At 61.6% G+C, this 14,315-nt stretch overlaps 1 protein-coding gene across 1 annotated transcript in view; it reads left to right on the top strand.

The window, feature by feature from the left end:
- Positions 1 to 14,315, top strand: part of LRP1 (LDL receptor related protein 1) — a gene marked incomplete at its 3' end in the record, with an annotated part of 88,779 nt that overhangs the window by 44,634 nt on the left and 29,830 nt on the right. Inside the window, exons 17-43 of the mRNA XM_041472679.1 lie at positions 53 to 193; positions 455 to 580; positions 783 to 899; positions 1,018 to 1,098; positions 3,312 to 3,479; positions 3,716 to 3,898; positions 4,277 to 4,477; positions 4,559 to 4,804; positions 4,989 to 5,186; positions 6,145 to 6,349; positions 6,460 to 6,624; positions 6,904 to 7,148; positions 7,398 to 7,529; positions 7,615 to 7,842; positions 7,955 to 8,129; positions 8,480 to 8,574; positions 8,796 to 8,945; positions 9,071 to 9,211; positions 9,416 to 9,544; positions 10,304 to 10,435; positions 10,657 to 10,791; positions 10,866 to 10,995; positions 11,451 to 11,577; positions 11,783 to 11,934; positions 12,049 to 12,173; positions 12,371 to 12,742; positions 13,768 to 13,957. Of these exons, the coding sequence (XP_041328613.1) occupies positions 53 to 193; positions 455 to 580; positions 783 to 899; positions 1,018 to 1,098; positions 3,312 to 3,479; positions 3,716 to 3,898; positions 4,277 to 4,477; positions 4,559 to 4,804; positions 4,989 to 5,186; positions 6,145 to 6,349; positions 6,460 to 6,624; positions 6,904 to 7,148; positions 7,398 to 7,529; positions 7,615 to 7,842; positions 7,955 to 8,129; positions 8,480 to 8,574; positions 8,796 to 8,945; positions 9,071 to 9,211; positions 9,416 to 9,544; positions 10,304 to 10,435; positions 10,657 to 10,791; positions 10,866 to 10,995; positions 11,451 to 11,577; positions 11,783 to 11,934; positions 12,049 to 12,173; positions 12,371 to 12,742; positions 13,768 to 13,957 (4,489 nt within the window). The remainder of the gene's footprint in view (positions 1 to 52; positions 194 to 454; positions 581 to 782; positions 900 to 1,017; positions 1,099 to 3,311; positions 3,480 to 3,715; positions 3,899 to 4,276; positions 4,478 to 4,558; positions 4,805 to 4,988; positions 5,187 to 6,144; positions 6,350 to 6,459; positions 6,625 to 6,903; positions 7,149 to 7,397; positions 7,530 to 7,614; positions 7,843 to 7,954; positions 8,130 to 8,479; positions 8,575 to 8,795; positions 8,946 to 9,070; positions 9,212 to 9,415; positions 9,545 to 10,303; positions 10,436 to 10,656; positions 10,792 to 10,865; positions 10,996 to 11,450; positions 11,578 to 11,782; positions 11,935 to 12,048; positions 12,174 to 12,370; positions 12,743 to 13,767; positions 13,958 to 14,315) is intronic.

Genomic DNA, 14,315 nt, shown 5'->3' with positions numbered 1-14,315 from the left:
AGCTGCACTTGGTCACCTGGTTAAAACCCTGCCTGTGCTTTCCCCTTGGCAGTCAATCCATCCTACATCCCCCCGCCGCAGTGCCAGCCCGGGGAGTTCGCCTGCAAGAACAACCGCTGCATCCAGGAGCGCTGGAAATGCGACGGGGACAACGACTGCCTGGACAACAGCGACGAAGCCCCCGAGCTCTGCCGTGCGTGACCCCTCCTGCGCGGTGGGATTTGGGCTAAGGCCCCCCCCAGATGTGGAGGCAGTGGTTGGGGAAGGGTCAGGTAGCCAGAACCACTCTGTCCCCTCCCCAGCTCGAGGAGAGGAGGAGGTATAGGAAGAAAATGTTGGTTGAGATTCTGATGCCAAGTTTGAGGCTCCAGCCCTTTTCTGTCCCGGTTTTTCTCTTTGTTGGAGGGATGGGGTGGGATGAGGAGCAGGTTCTGAGTGTGGTTTCCCCCTGCAGACCAGCACACCTGCCCTTCAGACCGCTTCAAGTGCAAGAACAACCGCTGCATCCCCAACCGCTGGCTCTGCGACGGGGACAACGACTGTGGCAACAACGAGGACGAGTCCAACTCCACCTGCTCAGGTGAGGACCCTGCCTTGTCCTCAGGGAGTCTCAACAGAGCCCGTGCTGAGCCACAGCCTGAGGTGTTGCAGTCTCACGTGTGCCCACACCTTGGCTTTACACCTGGGCCTTTGAACCTGAGCCCAGGGGGTTGTTCCCCACCTTCCCCTGGCAAAACTTGGTACCGTGGGCCATTAACACTCCATCTGTCCCTCCTGGCCAGCCCGGACCTGCTCCCCCAGCCAGTTCTCCTGCGCCAGCGGCCGCTGCATCCCCATCTCCTGGACGTGTGACCTGGATGATGACTGCGGGGACGGCTCTGACGAGTCTGCCTCGTGTGGTGAGCTGGGACTGGGAGCACTGGGGGCGCTCCCTGGGGCTGGGAGGGTTGGGGTGCACATGAGGTGTCCCCTGATGTGTGTTGAGGTGTGCTGATGGTGCCTCTCCCTCCTCTGCAGCCTACCCGACCTGCTTCCCCCTGACACAGTTCACCTGCAACAACGGGCGCTGCATCAACATCAACTGGCGCTGTGACAACGGTGAGGACCCCGTCCCGGGCTGCTCCCGAGGGGATGGCGAGACCAGAGAGGGGGTGCAGCCTGGCAGGGACCCCATTTTGGCAATTTGAGCCAGTTCTCAGCATGTGCTGAAGGGGGCAGAGCCCAGGCCCCAAGGGGAGCAGCGTGAGCCAAAGCTGTGCCCATCCTGCAGCCCCCAGCCCCGTATTTCCCTTGGCTGTGCTGGGACAGGGAGAGCTGCAGGAATAACCTGGCAGGGATTGTTCCAGACCTTGGCATCCTTTGCAAGGTTTCCAAAACCCTGCCCTGGTGCTGGAACAAAGTGTGACATGGCCAGAGCTGCTGGTGGCATTGAGCCAGGTCCTGCAGCCCCAGGAAAGGCAGGAGAGCTCTCCCAGCCAGCTCCCATCTGCCCTTGGATCTTTCCAGGGCCAGGCCTGGGACAGAGGATTTGCCCCAAGGTTGCTTTCCTTTCCCACAAGTTTATATCAATCTTTGAGCCGCTCTGCCTTGTTGGGGATAATTAACATCTTCAGAACAGGCAAGACACTGGTGCCTGGCTGTGGGTGCAGGACTTTTCCTGGAGTCTCTCTGAGCTCCCTTGGATGCCAAGGGATGGTCCCTTCTCCTGGCATCCCCCACTGTGGCAGCCAGGCCATGGCATGGAGCCCCTCGTGCAGCCCTGAGGTGCCCGGGGCAGGAGCTGCAGCACCACGAGGGTACCCCCCACCCTGGCTGCCCCCCACTCCCCCAGCACCCTCTGCTGCTTCTGGTCTCACCTCCCAGGCTGCCCGGTGCCTCTGTGTGTCCGTGTCCGTGTCCCAGTGTCTCTGTGCCACCCGCTGTGTTTGTCACTGTGCTGTGTTGTGTTTGTCACCGTGCCCACGCTCCTGTCTGGTGGTTCTGTGTTTCAGAAAAAGATTGTGGGGATGGCTCTGACGAAAAGAACTGTCCAAAGCCTACCGGTTAGTGCATAGATCAACATGCACCAGACACCCACCTGGCCCCCAAGCCCCCAGACCTGCCCCCTCCAGGGGGCTGTGAGCCCCAGGGGCTGCTGCTGGACACTGGCAATGCCCCCCTGTCCTCTCTGGCAATGCCCCCTGAGCCTCTGGCAATGCCCCTGGTGCCTCTGGTGATGCCCTCCTCCTCTCCAGCAATGCCCCCGGTGCCTCTGGCGATGTCCCCCAGCTCTCCAGCAATGTCCCCCATGCTCCCCAGCAGCAGGAGGGACGTGCCAGGTGCCAGGGAGCCACTGTTCCTCCCAGCTCACCGAGCTGAGCCACTCGGGAAGCTCCTCTTGGTGGGAGACTGGAGAGGTCAGGGGCTGCAGGTGCAGGAGCTGAGCTGTTGGTGAGGCCACGTGGCAGCTGGCAGTGCCATTGTCCCCATCAGTGCCATCTTCCCATCAGTGCCACTGTCCCCATCAGTGCCAATATCCCCATCAGTGCCATTGTCCCTATTAGTGCCATCGTCCCCATCAGTACCACTGTCCCCACAGTACCAATGTCCCCATCAGTACCAATGTCCCCATCACTGTCATCATCCCTATCACTGCCACTGTCCCCATCAGTGCCATTGTCCCTATCAGTGTCATTGTCCCTATTAGTGCCATCATCCCCATCAGTACCACCGTCCCCACAGTGCCACTGTCCCCACAGTGCCATCATCCTCGTGCCCATCCTGAGGCACCAGGAAGCAAATCCCCTTGACCAGTCTCAGGGGGGTCATGCACCCTGGAGCCCTGTGGTGGTCCCCAGGCCAGGCCCCCCGTGCCAGGCAGGAAGAGGGGCTGCATTGCCAGTGTCCAGGTACCCTGAGACCAAACTTCCCCTGTCCAGGCAGGTGTGGGGGTTTCCTCCAGGCAATCCAACCACCCCAATTGGCTGTCCCAGCCCCCCTCCTCATGGGTGCACCCCCAAAGGAGCGCCCGTCCCCCAGCCCCGCTCCCCCCAGAGTGGAGCCCGGGGCCCCCCAGGTTCATGGCTGATCTATGCAGTTTCTGTGTTTCATTTTCTCTGTGTGCTGCCGGTGGGAGGGCCGGGGGTCTCCAGCCCATGGCGGGGGTCCCAGTGCCAGCGCTGAGGGGCTGCTGTCACCCCACCAGCGTGGTCTGTCCGGTCCCTGCTGTCCCCCGCTTCCCCCGGCGAGGGGTCTCTGCTGTCCTCCCTCCTGCCAGCCCCCTCCTGGCCGGGCTCCTGCTGACCCCCTGCCCGCCCCGCTTCCCTCTGCAGACAACGACTGCGGGGACAACAGCGACGAGGCCGGCTGCAGCCACTCCTGCTCCAGCAACCAGTTCAAATGCAACAGCGGGCGCTGCATCCCCGTGCACTGGACCTGCGACGGCGACAACGACTGCGGCGACTACAGCGACGAGACCCACGCCAACTGCACCAACCAGGGTGAGCCCCAGCACGTGGGAGGGACCCCCAGCCACAGCCATTGCCCAAAATGCCAAAGCAGAGCCAAAGCAGAGCTTCTAGGCAGGGAATTCTGCAGCATGGCCGTATTCAGTGCTCCTCCTGTAGCTCTGGGTGCATCCAGCTGTTTTCCTGCTGGCTGGGTGCTTGGTCCCCACGGCATCCTGGAGCCCCCCAGCTCCATGGGGTGCAGGCAGTGAGCTGTGCCCTCCCCACAGCCACGCGCCCGCCCGGGGGATGCCACACGGACGAGTTCCAGTGCCGGCTGGACGGGCTGTGCATCCCCATGCGCTGGCGCTGCGACGGTGACACGGACTGCATGGACTCCAGCGACGAGAAGAACTGCGAGGGGGTCACCCACGTCTGCGACCCCAACGTCAAATTCGGCTGCAAGGACTCAGGTGAGAGCAGGGCCCAGGGGATCCCAGCTGGTCCTCGGTGCTGGGATAATGGGGAAACACAAGTGGCCAATCCATGAACCGTGATCCTGATGGATGGTGTCATCCTCAGATCCCTTCTGGTCTTCTCTGAGGAAGGGGCTGGGACACAATTTGGTGGGCTGGGGACAAAGGTGAAAGGACCCCAGTTCTGGGGCTGATCTTCTGAGCCCCCAGGCCCTCCCTGACCTATCCCATCCGGGCCAGCTCTGGTCCAACTTTTGGGGAGCCCTGAGCTCCTCAAACACCCCCATGCCCCCCGTGTGTGGGATAACATCTGGAAATGCCTGGAATAACGTCCCTTCTGGTTCTGCTCTGCCCCCTTCCACCCCATCCCCTCAGCCCGGTGCATCAGCAAGGCCTGGGTCTGTGACGGTGACAGCGACTGCGAGGACAACTCTGACGAGGAGAACTGCGAGTCCCTGGTGTGCAAACCCCCCTCTCACACCTGTGCCAACAACACCTCCATCTGCCTGCCCCCTGAGAAGCTCTGCGACGGCTCCGACGACTGCGGCGACGGCTCCGACGAGGGCGAGCTCTGCGGTGAGCGCGGGGACGGGCGTGGGGACACGGGGTGACCCTGGAGTGGGACCAGGAGGTGACAGCCATGTCCTGTCCCCACAGACCAGTGTTCCCTCAACAACGGCGGCTGCAGCCACAACTGCACCGTGGCTCCTGGCGAGGGCATCGTGTGCTCCTGTCCCTTGGGCATGGAGCTGGGTGCTGACAACAAGACCTGCCAGATCCAGAGCTACTGTGCCAAGCACCTCAAGTGCAGCCAGAAGTGCGAGCAGGACAAGTACAATGTCAAGTGCTCCTGCTACGAGGGATGGATGCTGGAGCCCGATGGCGAGAGCTGCCGCAGCCTGGGTGTGTTTTGGGGGCACCAGGGAGTGGTAGCAGCCCCCCAGCTGCCTCAGGGGGTGTTTGTCTTCTCGTGGAGCTGGGGGTTGTGCTGATGGGCATGGCTGGGTGTGTGTGTGTGTGCTGACAGTAGCTGGGGCTGAGTGCACTGTCCCCTGCCTCGTCCCTGACCATGCCCTGCTTCCCCCAGACCCCTTTAAGCCGTTCATCATCTTCTCCAACCGCCACGAGATCCGGCGCATCGACCTGCACCGAGGGGACTACAGCGTCCTGGTGCCCGGGCTGCGCAACACCATCGCCCTGGACTTCCACCTCAACCAGAGCTCCCTGTACTGGACAGACGTGGTGGAGGACAAGATCTACAGGGGAAAGCTGCTGGAGAACGGGGGTGAGGAGCCTTGGGTTGGGGGAGCTGGGGGCTGGAGGGAAAGTAGGGGTGCAGGTTTGGGGTCAGTGATTCCGTGGCACCACACGGTGATGCAGCAGCTGAAGCCCATAGCCCTGATAGTGATCCTGTTCTGCTCTCATTATGCAGTAGTTAATTAGCATTCCCAGCACTTCCCTGCTTGTAATTGCAGCCCAGCAGCTGGGCACAGAGAGGACACCCCCCCAGTCAGTGCTGCTCCCACAGGAGCCCAGTGCCAGGACTAGGGATGGGGGCTGAGACCTTTGTGGTCTGAAACATGGATGGGGGCTGAGCTATTTGGGGTCTGACCATGGACAGATGCTGAGCCCTTTGGGGGGCTTTGAGGTCTGGGCTGTGGATGGGGGCTGAGCTCTTTGGGGTTTGGACTATGGATAGGAGTGCTGAGCCCTTTGGGATCTGGACTGTGGATTGGGGGTGCTGAGCTCTTTGGGATCTGCACTATGGATTGGGGATGCTGAGCCCTTTAGGATCTGCACTATGGATTGGGGGTGCTGAGCTCTTTGGGATCTGGACTATGGATGGATGCTGAGCCCTTTGGGTCTGGATTATGGATTGGGGGTGCTGAGCTCTTTGGGGTCTGTCCGTGGATAGGGGGTGTTGAGCTCTTTGGGATCTGGGATATGGATCGGGAGTGTTGAGCTCTTTGGGGTTTGGACTATGGATGAATGCTGAGCCCTTTGGGTCTGGATTATGGATTGGGGGTGTTGAGCTCTTTGGGATCTGTCCATGGATAGGAGGTGCTGAGCCCTTTGGGGTCTGGACCATGGACAGGGGTGGTTCAGGCCCTGTTTGGGGAGGACACATCCCCCCACGATCAACCCCAGCTGAGCTGGGTGGAGCTGTTGGGGGTACGGGGATGGTGGAGTTGGGTGGGCTGGCGAAGGGGCACCAGCCTGAGCCCTCCCCTTGTGTCCCACAGCTCTGACCAGCTTCGAGGTGGTGATACAGTACGGCCTGGCCACCCCTGAGGGACTGGCCGTGGACTGGATCGCTGGCAACATCTACTGGGTGGAGAGCAACCTGGACCAGATTGAGGTGGCCAAGCTGGATGGCACCATGAGGACCACGCTGCTGGCCGGGGACATCGAGCACCCCCGCGCCATCGCCCTGGACCCTCGCTATGGGTGAGGCAGGAGGGGACAGCGCTCACCAGGACACGCTGGCACCTGTGGGATCTTGCAGGGGGATGAGGCCACGGGCTCCTGTCCTTGCTCACAGCCTCTCCTCCTGGCAGGATCCTGTTCTGGACAGACTGGGACGCCAGCCTGCCCCGCATCGAGGCCGCCTCCATGAGCGGCGTGGGCCGACGCACCATCCACAAGGAGACGGGCTCGGGGGGATGGCCCAACGGGCTCACTGTGGACTACCTGGAGAAGAGGATCCTCTGGATCGATGCCAGGTAGGGCCAGGACACCTCTCTCTGTCCCTCCCAGTCTGGATTTTCCCCTGGTTCCAGTGTGGTGCTGGGCTGGGAGAGAGAAGCCTTCACGCTGTGGGGTCTGTTTGTGTCTCCAACACGTGCCAGCCCTGGCTCTGGGTGTTCTCCTCTGTAGATCCTGGTGTAAATCAGCAGGATTTACACCATGGCTGCTTAGACCCTGCTGATTGTTGCTATTGGGTTAAAGACCCCGTGGTGCCCCCTCCTCACCTCCCTCACCCTCATCTCCCCCCGGCACAGGTCGGACGCCATCTACTCAGCCCTGTATGATGGGACAGGGCACATCGAGGTGCTGAGGGGACACGAGTACCTGTCCCACCCCTTCGCTGTCACCCTCTACGGGGGGGAGGTGTACTGGACCGACTGGCGCACCAACACCTTGGCCAAGGCCAACAAGTGGACGGGGCACAACGTGACCGTGGTGCAGAGGACCAACACTCAGCCCTTTGACCTGCAGGTGTATCACCCCTCCCGGCAGCCCCTGGGTGAGGCTGGGGGTGTGCAGCTGGGGGGATGGGGTGGGGGGACAACAGGGGGTGGCACTGGCACTTGGTCTAAGCCCACACCCCCTTGGAGCAGCAGGTGGATGATGCTCTCATCCCTGTTGCTGCCCCTTTGCCCCATCAAGTGATGCTTGATGGGGGAGGCAGGGTCTGGGGGGGCTGCACCTCTTGGGGTCTCCTGGGTGGGTGTCTCCAAGGCTGGGATGTCGCTGAGTCCTGTCCCCTTTGCAGCTCCTAATCCCTGCGAAGCCAACGGGGGCAAAGGGCCGTGTTCCCACCTCTGCCTCATCAACTACAACCGCACCCTGTCCTGTGCCTGCCCCCACCTCATGAAGCTGGACAAGGACAACACCACCTGCTATGGTAGGGGTCTGCCAGGGGAGCTGGCAGGGGGATGAGGGGGTGCTCTGGAGCTGAGATCCCACCAGCACCCTTCTTCTTCTCGCAGAGTTTAAGAAGTTCCTGCTGTACGCGCGGCAGATGGAGATCCGGGGCGTGGACATTGACAACCCCTACTACAACTACATCATCTCCTTCACCGTGCCTGACATCGACAACGTCACCGTGGTGGACTACGACGCTTTGGAGCAGCGCATTTACTGGTCAGATGTCCGCACCCAGACCATCAAGAGAGCCTTCATCAACGGCACCGGCGTGGAGACCGTCGTCTCTGCAGGTTGGTGTGGAGGGAGTGGGACCCCCAGCCCTCCAGAGCCTTCCTCTTCATCTGAGCATCATCCCAGCCTTGTCCTCACAGCTGACGAGCTCCCATCTTCATTCCCTTGCAGACCTGCCCAACGCTCACGGCCTCTCCGTGGATTGGGTTTCCAGAAACCTCTTCTGGACCAGCTACGACGCCAACAAGAAGCAGATCAACGTGGCCAGGCTGGATGGCTCCTTCAAGAACGCCGTGATCCAGGGGCTGGACAAGCCTCACTGCCTGGTGGTGCACCCACTCCGGGGGTGAGTCTGGTGGGATGTGGTGCTGATGGGGAAGAGGTGTGTGTGCAGGCACAGGAGTGTGTGTGATGGTGCACTCCTGTGATGGGGAAGAGAACGGGGGCTGTCCCTGTGTGTCAGCACACGTGTGTGCAAAGGGGAACAGGCTGTGATAAGTGTGCACCCACCAGTGTGTGCCAATCCAGGTGTGCATGGGGCTTTGGCAACCCCCAAGCCCCATCCTGGGTGGGGACAAGGGGCTGTGGGGCTGCCCAGGCTGTGCCATGAGCAGGTGAGGGGCTTTGCAAGGCTAGGAGGGTGCAGGGGGGCTGCTGGCACCATGGCCCCTCACCCATGGTCCTCTCATCTTGCAGGAAGCTGTACTGGACAGATGGGGACAACATCAGTGTGGCCAACATGGATGGCAGCAACCGCACGCTCCTCTTCACCAACCAGAAGGGACCTGTTGGTATGGACCCCCCCATGGCCCCTGGGATCCCCCACCTCTCCTTGCTGTCCTGCAGAGCCTCAAGTCCCCACTCTGGCTCCTTGTGGGGGTGGCAGCTGTCCTGTGCTGGGTCACCATGACCTTACCTGCCTGCTCTCTCCATAAATCCCATCCCATCCCACCTCCCGATCTGTGACGGTCCCTGCGTGCCACCAGCCTGGTGACATTCCCGTCCTTTCCAGGCCTGGCCATCGACTACCCGGAGAGCAAACTGTACTGGATCAGCTCTGGCAACGGCACCATCAACAGGTGTGACCTGGATGGCAGCAACCTGGAGGTGATCGAGTCCTTGCGGGGCCAGCTGAGCAAGGCCACCGCCCTGGCCATCATGGGTGAGGGCTGCCAGAGGGGGACACCTTCCCCTATCTCCTGCCCCTTCCCAAACTCTCCTGCCCACCTCAGCTGAGGCAGGAGGGGATGGGGAATGCTGCCACATGCTCCTGCCTTCTCCCAACAGGGGACAAGCTGTGGTGGGCTGACCAGGCCTCCGAGAGGATGGGCACCTGCAACAAGAAGGACGGGACGGAGGTGACGGTGCTGCGCAACAGCACCACGTTGGTGATGCACATGAAGGTGTACGATGAGAGCATCCAGCAAGGTCAGTGTGGGGTCCTGGGGCAGCTGCTCAACCTCTCTGTGGTGGCTCCATCCTTGGCAGCTGGCCCAAGCCTTGTCCTTGCCCTCATGCCAAGCCCGTGCTGGCTGGTGCCACCCACCTCGTGTGGGTGCTGCCCCAACAGTCCCAGCCCTGGTGGGTGCACCCTGGCCCCTGTAGCCCCTCACCCCCTTATCTCTGCCACAGCTGGGACCAACCCCTGCAGCCAGAACAACGGGGACTGCTCACAGCTGTGCCTGCCCACCTCGGAGACCACCCGCTCCTGCATGTGCACTGCAGGCTACAGCCTCAAGAGTGGGCAGCAGTCCTGTGAAGGTGTGTGCTTGTCCCTGTCCCCTCCCTGAGCCACCCCTCGGTGCAGAGAGACCCTGTGGCCACCGCAGCCATGCCTGTGCCCACCCCAGCTGGTGACCCCTTGCTCTGACTGCTCATGGGCTCCTCCCACTGCTCTGTGTCCCATGTCACTGTGGGGGAGCACTGGGCACCAGAGGGACACCGGGGGGCTTGGAGGGTTGTGGGCTCAGGTGGCAGCAAGACCCTTGCATGGGCTGTCCCTGATGAGCGTGGGACCACCAGGGGTGTCAGGTGGAGGGATTGGGACCCTCCCAGGGAGAGGTGGGACCCTCGCTGTGGGCGGCAGGTTGGGCTCACTGGGAGCAGGGCCAGGCACAGCCCTCACTGTGCAGATCCCCCCCGTCCCCTCGGGCACTGCCAGGGCCTCTCAAAGGCTGTTTGTGTGCACAATGTTCCGGGTGGTTTTGAGGGGGGTTTGGCAGAGCTCTGCACCATCTGGGTCAGGGCAGGGGCTGAATAACAAGTGCTGCCCTGACCCAGATGCGCTGTGGAGCCTTTGCCAACACGGGGTGGGGGTGGTGGGTGGTGGGAAGGGGGTTCCCTTGTGCCCCCCTAGAACAGGGCAGGACCTTGGAACGGGCTGTGCCAGGGGTTGCAGTCTGTGCTGGGCCTGCAGAACCCTGCCAGGCTCGTGCTCCTCCCCTGTCACAGTTTTCCACGGTGGAGGGACAGCCTGTGGGGTCTGGGATGTGTCTGACTGTCCCTGCACCTGTGCTGCAGGTGTTGGCTCCTTCCTGCTGTACTCGGTGCACGAGGGGATCCGGGGCATTCCCCTGGATCCCAATGACAAGTCGGATGCCCTCGTGCCGGTGTCTGGGACCTCCCTGGCTGTGGGAATCGACTTCCATGCAGGTGATGCAGGGCTGGGGATGGGACAGAGGGGCTGGAACAGGACAGGGGATGGGGAGCATGAAGGGACCATCACCATCACCCTTTTGGGCAGTGCTTTGCCCTGGAATGCCCCCTCGGCAGAACTGGGGTGAGGGAGGATTTCAGCGCTCCAGGGTGCAGGGTTTTACCATTCTGGAGTGACCAGAGGTGGTCACTGACTCGTCCCCTCCTGTCCCTCTCAGAGAATGACACGATTTACTGGGTGGACATGGGCCTGAGCACCATCAGTCGAGCCAAGAGGGACCAGACGTGGCGCGAGGACGTGGTGACCAACGGCATTGGCCGCGTGGAGGGCATCGCTGTGGACTGGATTGCAGGTGGGATGGGGCTCTGCAGCCGGGGCAGGGGGGGCAGTGGGGCTTCTGTGGGGGTTCACCGTCCCCTCTTGTAGGAAACATCTACTGGACGGACCAGGGCTTTGATGTCATCGAGGTGGCCAGGCTGAACGGGTCCTTCCGCTACGTGGTCATCTCGCAGGGGCTGGACAAGCCACGGGCCATCACAGTCCATCCAGAGAAGGGGTGAGATACTGCCCCAAAGAGGGGTATCACCTGTGGGGTGGGCGCAGGGTGAGACCCCCCACACCTCCCGGCAGAGCTGTGTGTGTGCACAAAGCAGAGGACTTGCAGGTCTCCTGCCACACCAAGGAGTCCAAACCCTGGATTTAATCCTCCTTTCACTGATGGGCTGAACTCCCTGGGAGTCCCTTGGGACCTGGTGGGTGCCAGCACCTCAGAAAATCCAAGTGGAGCCTCCTTAGTGGCTTCAGCTTTGGACAGAGCCCTCTTTGGGAGAGCAGAGGTGTTTGGATCTGGGGAGGGATGGAGATCCAGGGCATGCGATGTCTGTGGGTGGGCAGGGTCTGGACTGAAAGCCCAGTGTGGGGGGATGAATGGGGTGGTGTCTGTCCTTTACTCAAAGGGCCAGTGCTGCTCCTGGTGACGAACCTGTGGTGACATCCCTGCTGTCCCCTCAGGTACCTGTTCTGGACGGAGTGGGGGCAGTACCCCCGCATCGAGCGCTCGCGCCTGGATGGCACCGAGAGGATGGTGCTGGTCAACGTCAGCATCAGCTGGCCCAACGGCATTTCCGTGGACTACGAGGTACACTTGGCATCTGGGAAGGATGGTACCAGTCCCCCAAGGTCTCTGTGGCTGTGTCCTGCTGCTGGGCACATGCTTGCCCTCCTCAGGGCTCCAGAGTCTCGGGAGGGTTGTTCAGGGTGGTCTGAACCCCAGGACATCCTGCCAGAGGTGCAGAGGGTAGTGCTGTCCCCACGCCAACTGGGATGTTGTTTCATCCCTGCAGGATGGGAAGCTGTACTGGTGTGATGCCAGGACAGACAAAATCGAGCGGATTGACCTGGAGACGGGCGAGAACAGGGAGGTTGTCCTGTCCAGCAACAACATGGACATGTTCTCCGTGTCAGTCTTCGAGGAGTACATTTACTGGAGTGATAGGTGAGGTGCCAAGGGGGCTGGGGGCTGTGTGGAGGGTGGGGGGAGCTGGTGGGTGCTGTGGCAAGGTGGGGAATGGTCCTGTGCTGGTTACTTGGTGACCCTGTCCTCCTTCAGGACTCACGCCAACGGCTCCATCAAAAGAGGAAACAAGGACAACGCCACCGAGTCGGTGTCCCTGCGGACCGGGATCGGCGTGCAGCTCAAGGACATCAAAGTCTTCAACCGGGCCCGGCAGAAGGGTAGGTCTGAGCACGGGGGGCAGCTCCTCATGTGGGGAATGGGGATGGAAGCACATGGATCACTCTGTCCCCATCGGAGCCGTGTTGCACCATGGCTCGAGCCTGTTCCTTCCTCTGGGAGTGCCGAGCGCTGAAAATGGCCGAGTGGGTTCATCCTGCCCAGTCCCTCACCCAATCCCCCCTTGTCCCCCCGCCAGGCACCAACATCTGTGCCCAGAACAACGGGGGCTGCCAGCAGCTGTGCCTGTTCCGCGGCGGCGGGCAGAGGACGTGCGCCTGCGCCCACGGGATGCTGTCGGAGGACGGCGTCAGCTGCCGGGACTACGACGGCTACCTGCTCTACTCGGAGCGCACCATCCTCAAGAGCATCCACCTCTCGGATGAGAACAACCTCAATGCACCCATCAAGCCCTTCGAGGACGCCGAGCACATGAAGAATGTCATTGCCCTGGCCTTCGATTACCGCTACGGCTCCAAGGGCAGCAACCGCATCTTCTACAGCGACATCCACTTTGGCAACATCCAGCAGATCAATGATGATGGCACGGGGCGCAAGACCATCGTGGAGAGTGAGTGGCATGGGGATCTGCCTGCCCTCAGACCTGTCTCTCCCTCCCTCACCTCCTCCTGCACTCCCTCTGTTGTTCCCCAAGGGGTTTTGGTGGATTTGGAGGGGCAGCGGGTACAGGCTGAGCTGTGTGAGGTTTCTGAGGAGCTTCTGGGAGTGGACACAGGCACTGGGAGCAGCCTGCAGAGCTTGTTCTGGCACGGAGAGCGTGTCACGAGGCTTGGGCTCTAGAAACAGGCACTGCAGCAAAGTTGGGATCAGCTCTGTGCTCACACTCACCTCCCAAGGCAGCGCCCTAAGCCCTGACCCTCAGAGTGCCCAACCCTGGCCTCACCTCCAGGCCTCACCTTGCACTTGGTTGAGTTTATTGGCACCTGCAGCAGCTTCAAAGAACTGTGGTTGCTGCTCCAGGAGCTCCCTGAGCCAGGGCCTTGGACGTGCTGCTAATGAGGGAATTCACAGTGGTGCTCATGGTGCTTTATCCCTGAGAGGGGAGAGCACGGCCCAGCTCTCACAGCCGCCTCATTAAACCCTTTGCCGAGCGTTAATGAGGGGGAGAGGATGGGTGCACCGTTCAAGTTCCCAGCTGGGAAGGGCTCCCTGGTCCCCACCAGGCTTTGCCTTGTCGCTTTGTGCCCCAGGGGCTCAGCTGTCCCCTGGCAGAGGGAAACCCTCCCCTTCCCAGCGCTGCTGCTGTGGATCCAGAGCAAGGTCTGGCTGCTGTGGAGTTTGAGAACAAAATTCAAGTCCTTGGTGCATTGTAGGTGTGCATCCCTCAGCCTTCCTGCAAGGGAAGGTCATTCCAACAAAGCTCTACCCACGAGACTCTGGAGTCTCAGGGGTCTCTGCCCCATCCTGAGCACAGCCCCCAGCCCTATTGAGTCCCCACCCAGCAACCAAAGCCTCCGAGGGATTTTTGGGCTGTAATTAAAAGCAAAACCTTCAACATCCCACTATCAGTGTCAGCCCTGGCCATGCAGGGTGACCCAGGGTCAGGGCTGGGTGTGACCTTTGCTGTCCCCACAGACGTGGGCTCGGTGGAGGGGCTGGCGTACCACCGCGGCTGGGACACGCTGTACTGGACCAGCTACACCACCTCCACCATCACCCGGCACACCGTGGACCAGAGCCGGCTCGGGGCCTTCGAGAGGGAGACCGTGATCACCATGTCAGGGGACGACCACCCCCGAGCCTTCGTGCTGGACGAGTGCCAGAAGTGAGTGGCCCTCGAGGGTCCAGCCAGCCCCCCCAGGGGTCCATGGGGTCCCAGTGGACGTAGCAGGGAGGAAGGTCTGGATCCAACTCTGGACTCCCAGGGAGGAAAGACCCTGTAGCCCCCTCCCCACAAGCAGCTCCAGACCCCGTATCCCATTCCCATCTATGGGGTCTCACATTTCCCAGCTGGCTGCAGCAGCCTCATTCACCCCCTTCCCACTCATTTTACGTGGGAATGTTGTCCCATGCATCCCCCAGTCCCTGGAAGCCCCTCAGCCATGGAGGGATGAGCTGAGCCAGCCTGGATGTGGCTGAGCTGGGGCCATGTGGTCCCGGTGGACATAGCAGGGAGGAAGCTC

Source organism: Pyrgilauda ruficollis, unplaced genomic scaffold (genome assembly GCF_017590135.1).
Source record: "Pyrgilauda ruficollis isolate IOZ18807 unplaced genomic scaffold, ASM1759013v1 scaffold296, whole genome shotgun sequence".
NCBI classification, from domain to species: Eukaryota; Metazoa; Chordata; class Aves; order Passeriformes; family Passeridae; genus Pyrgilauda; species Pyrgilauda ruficollis.
This window is presented reverse-complemented; position numbering and strand designations above follow the sequence as displayed.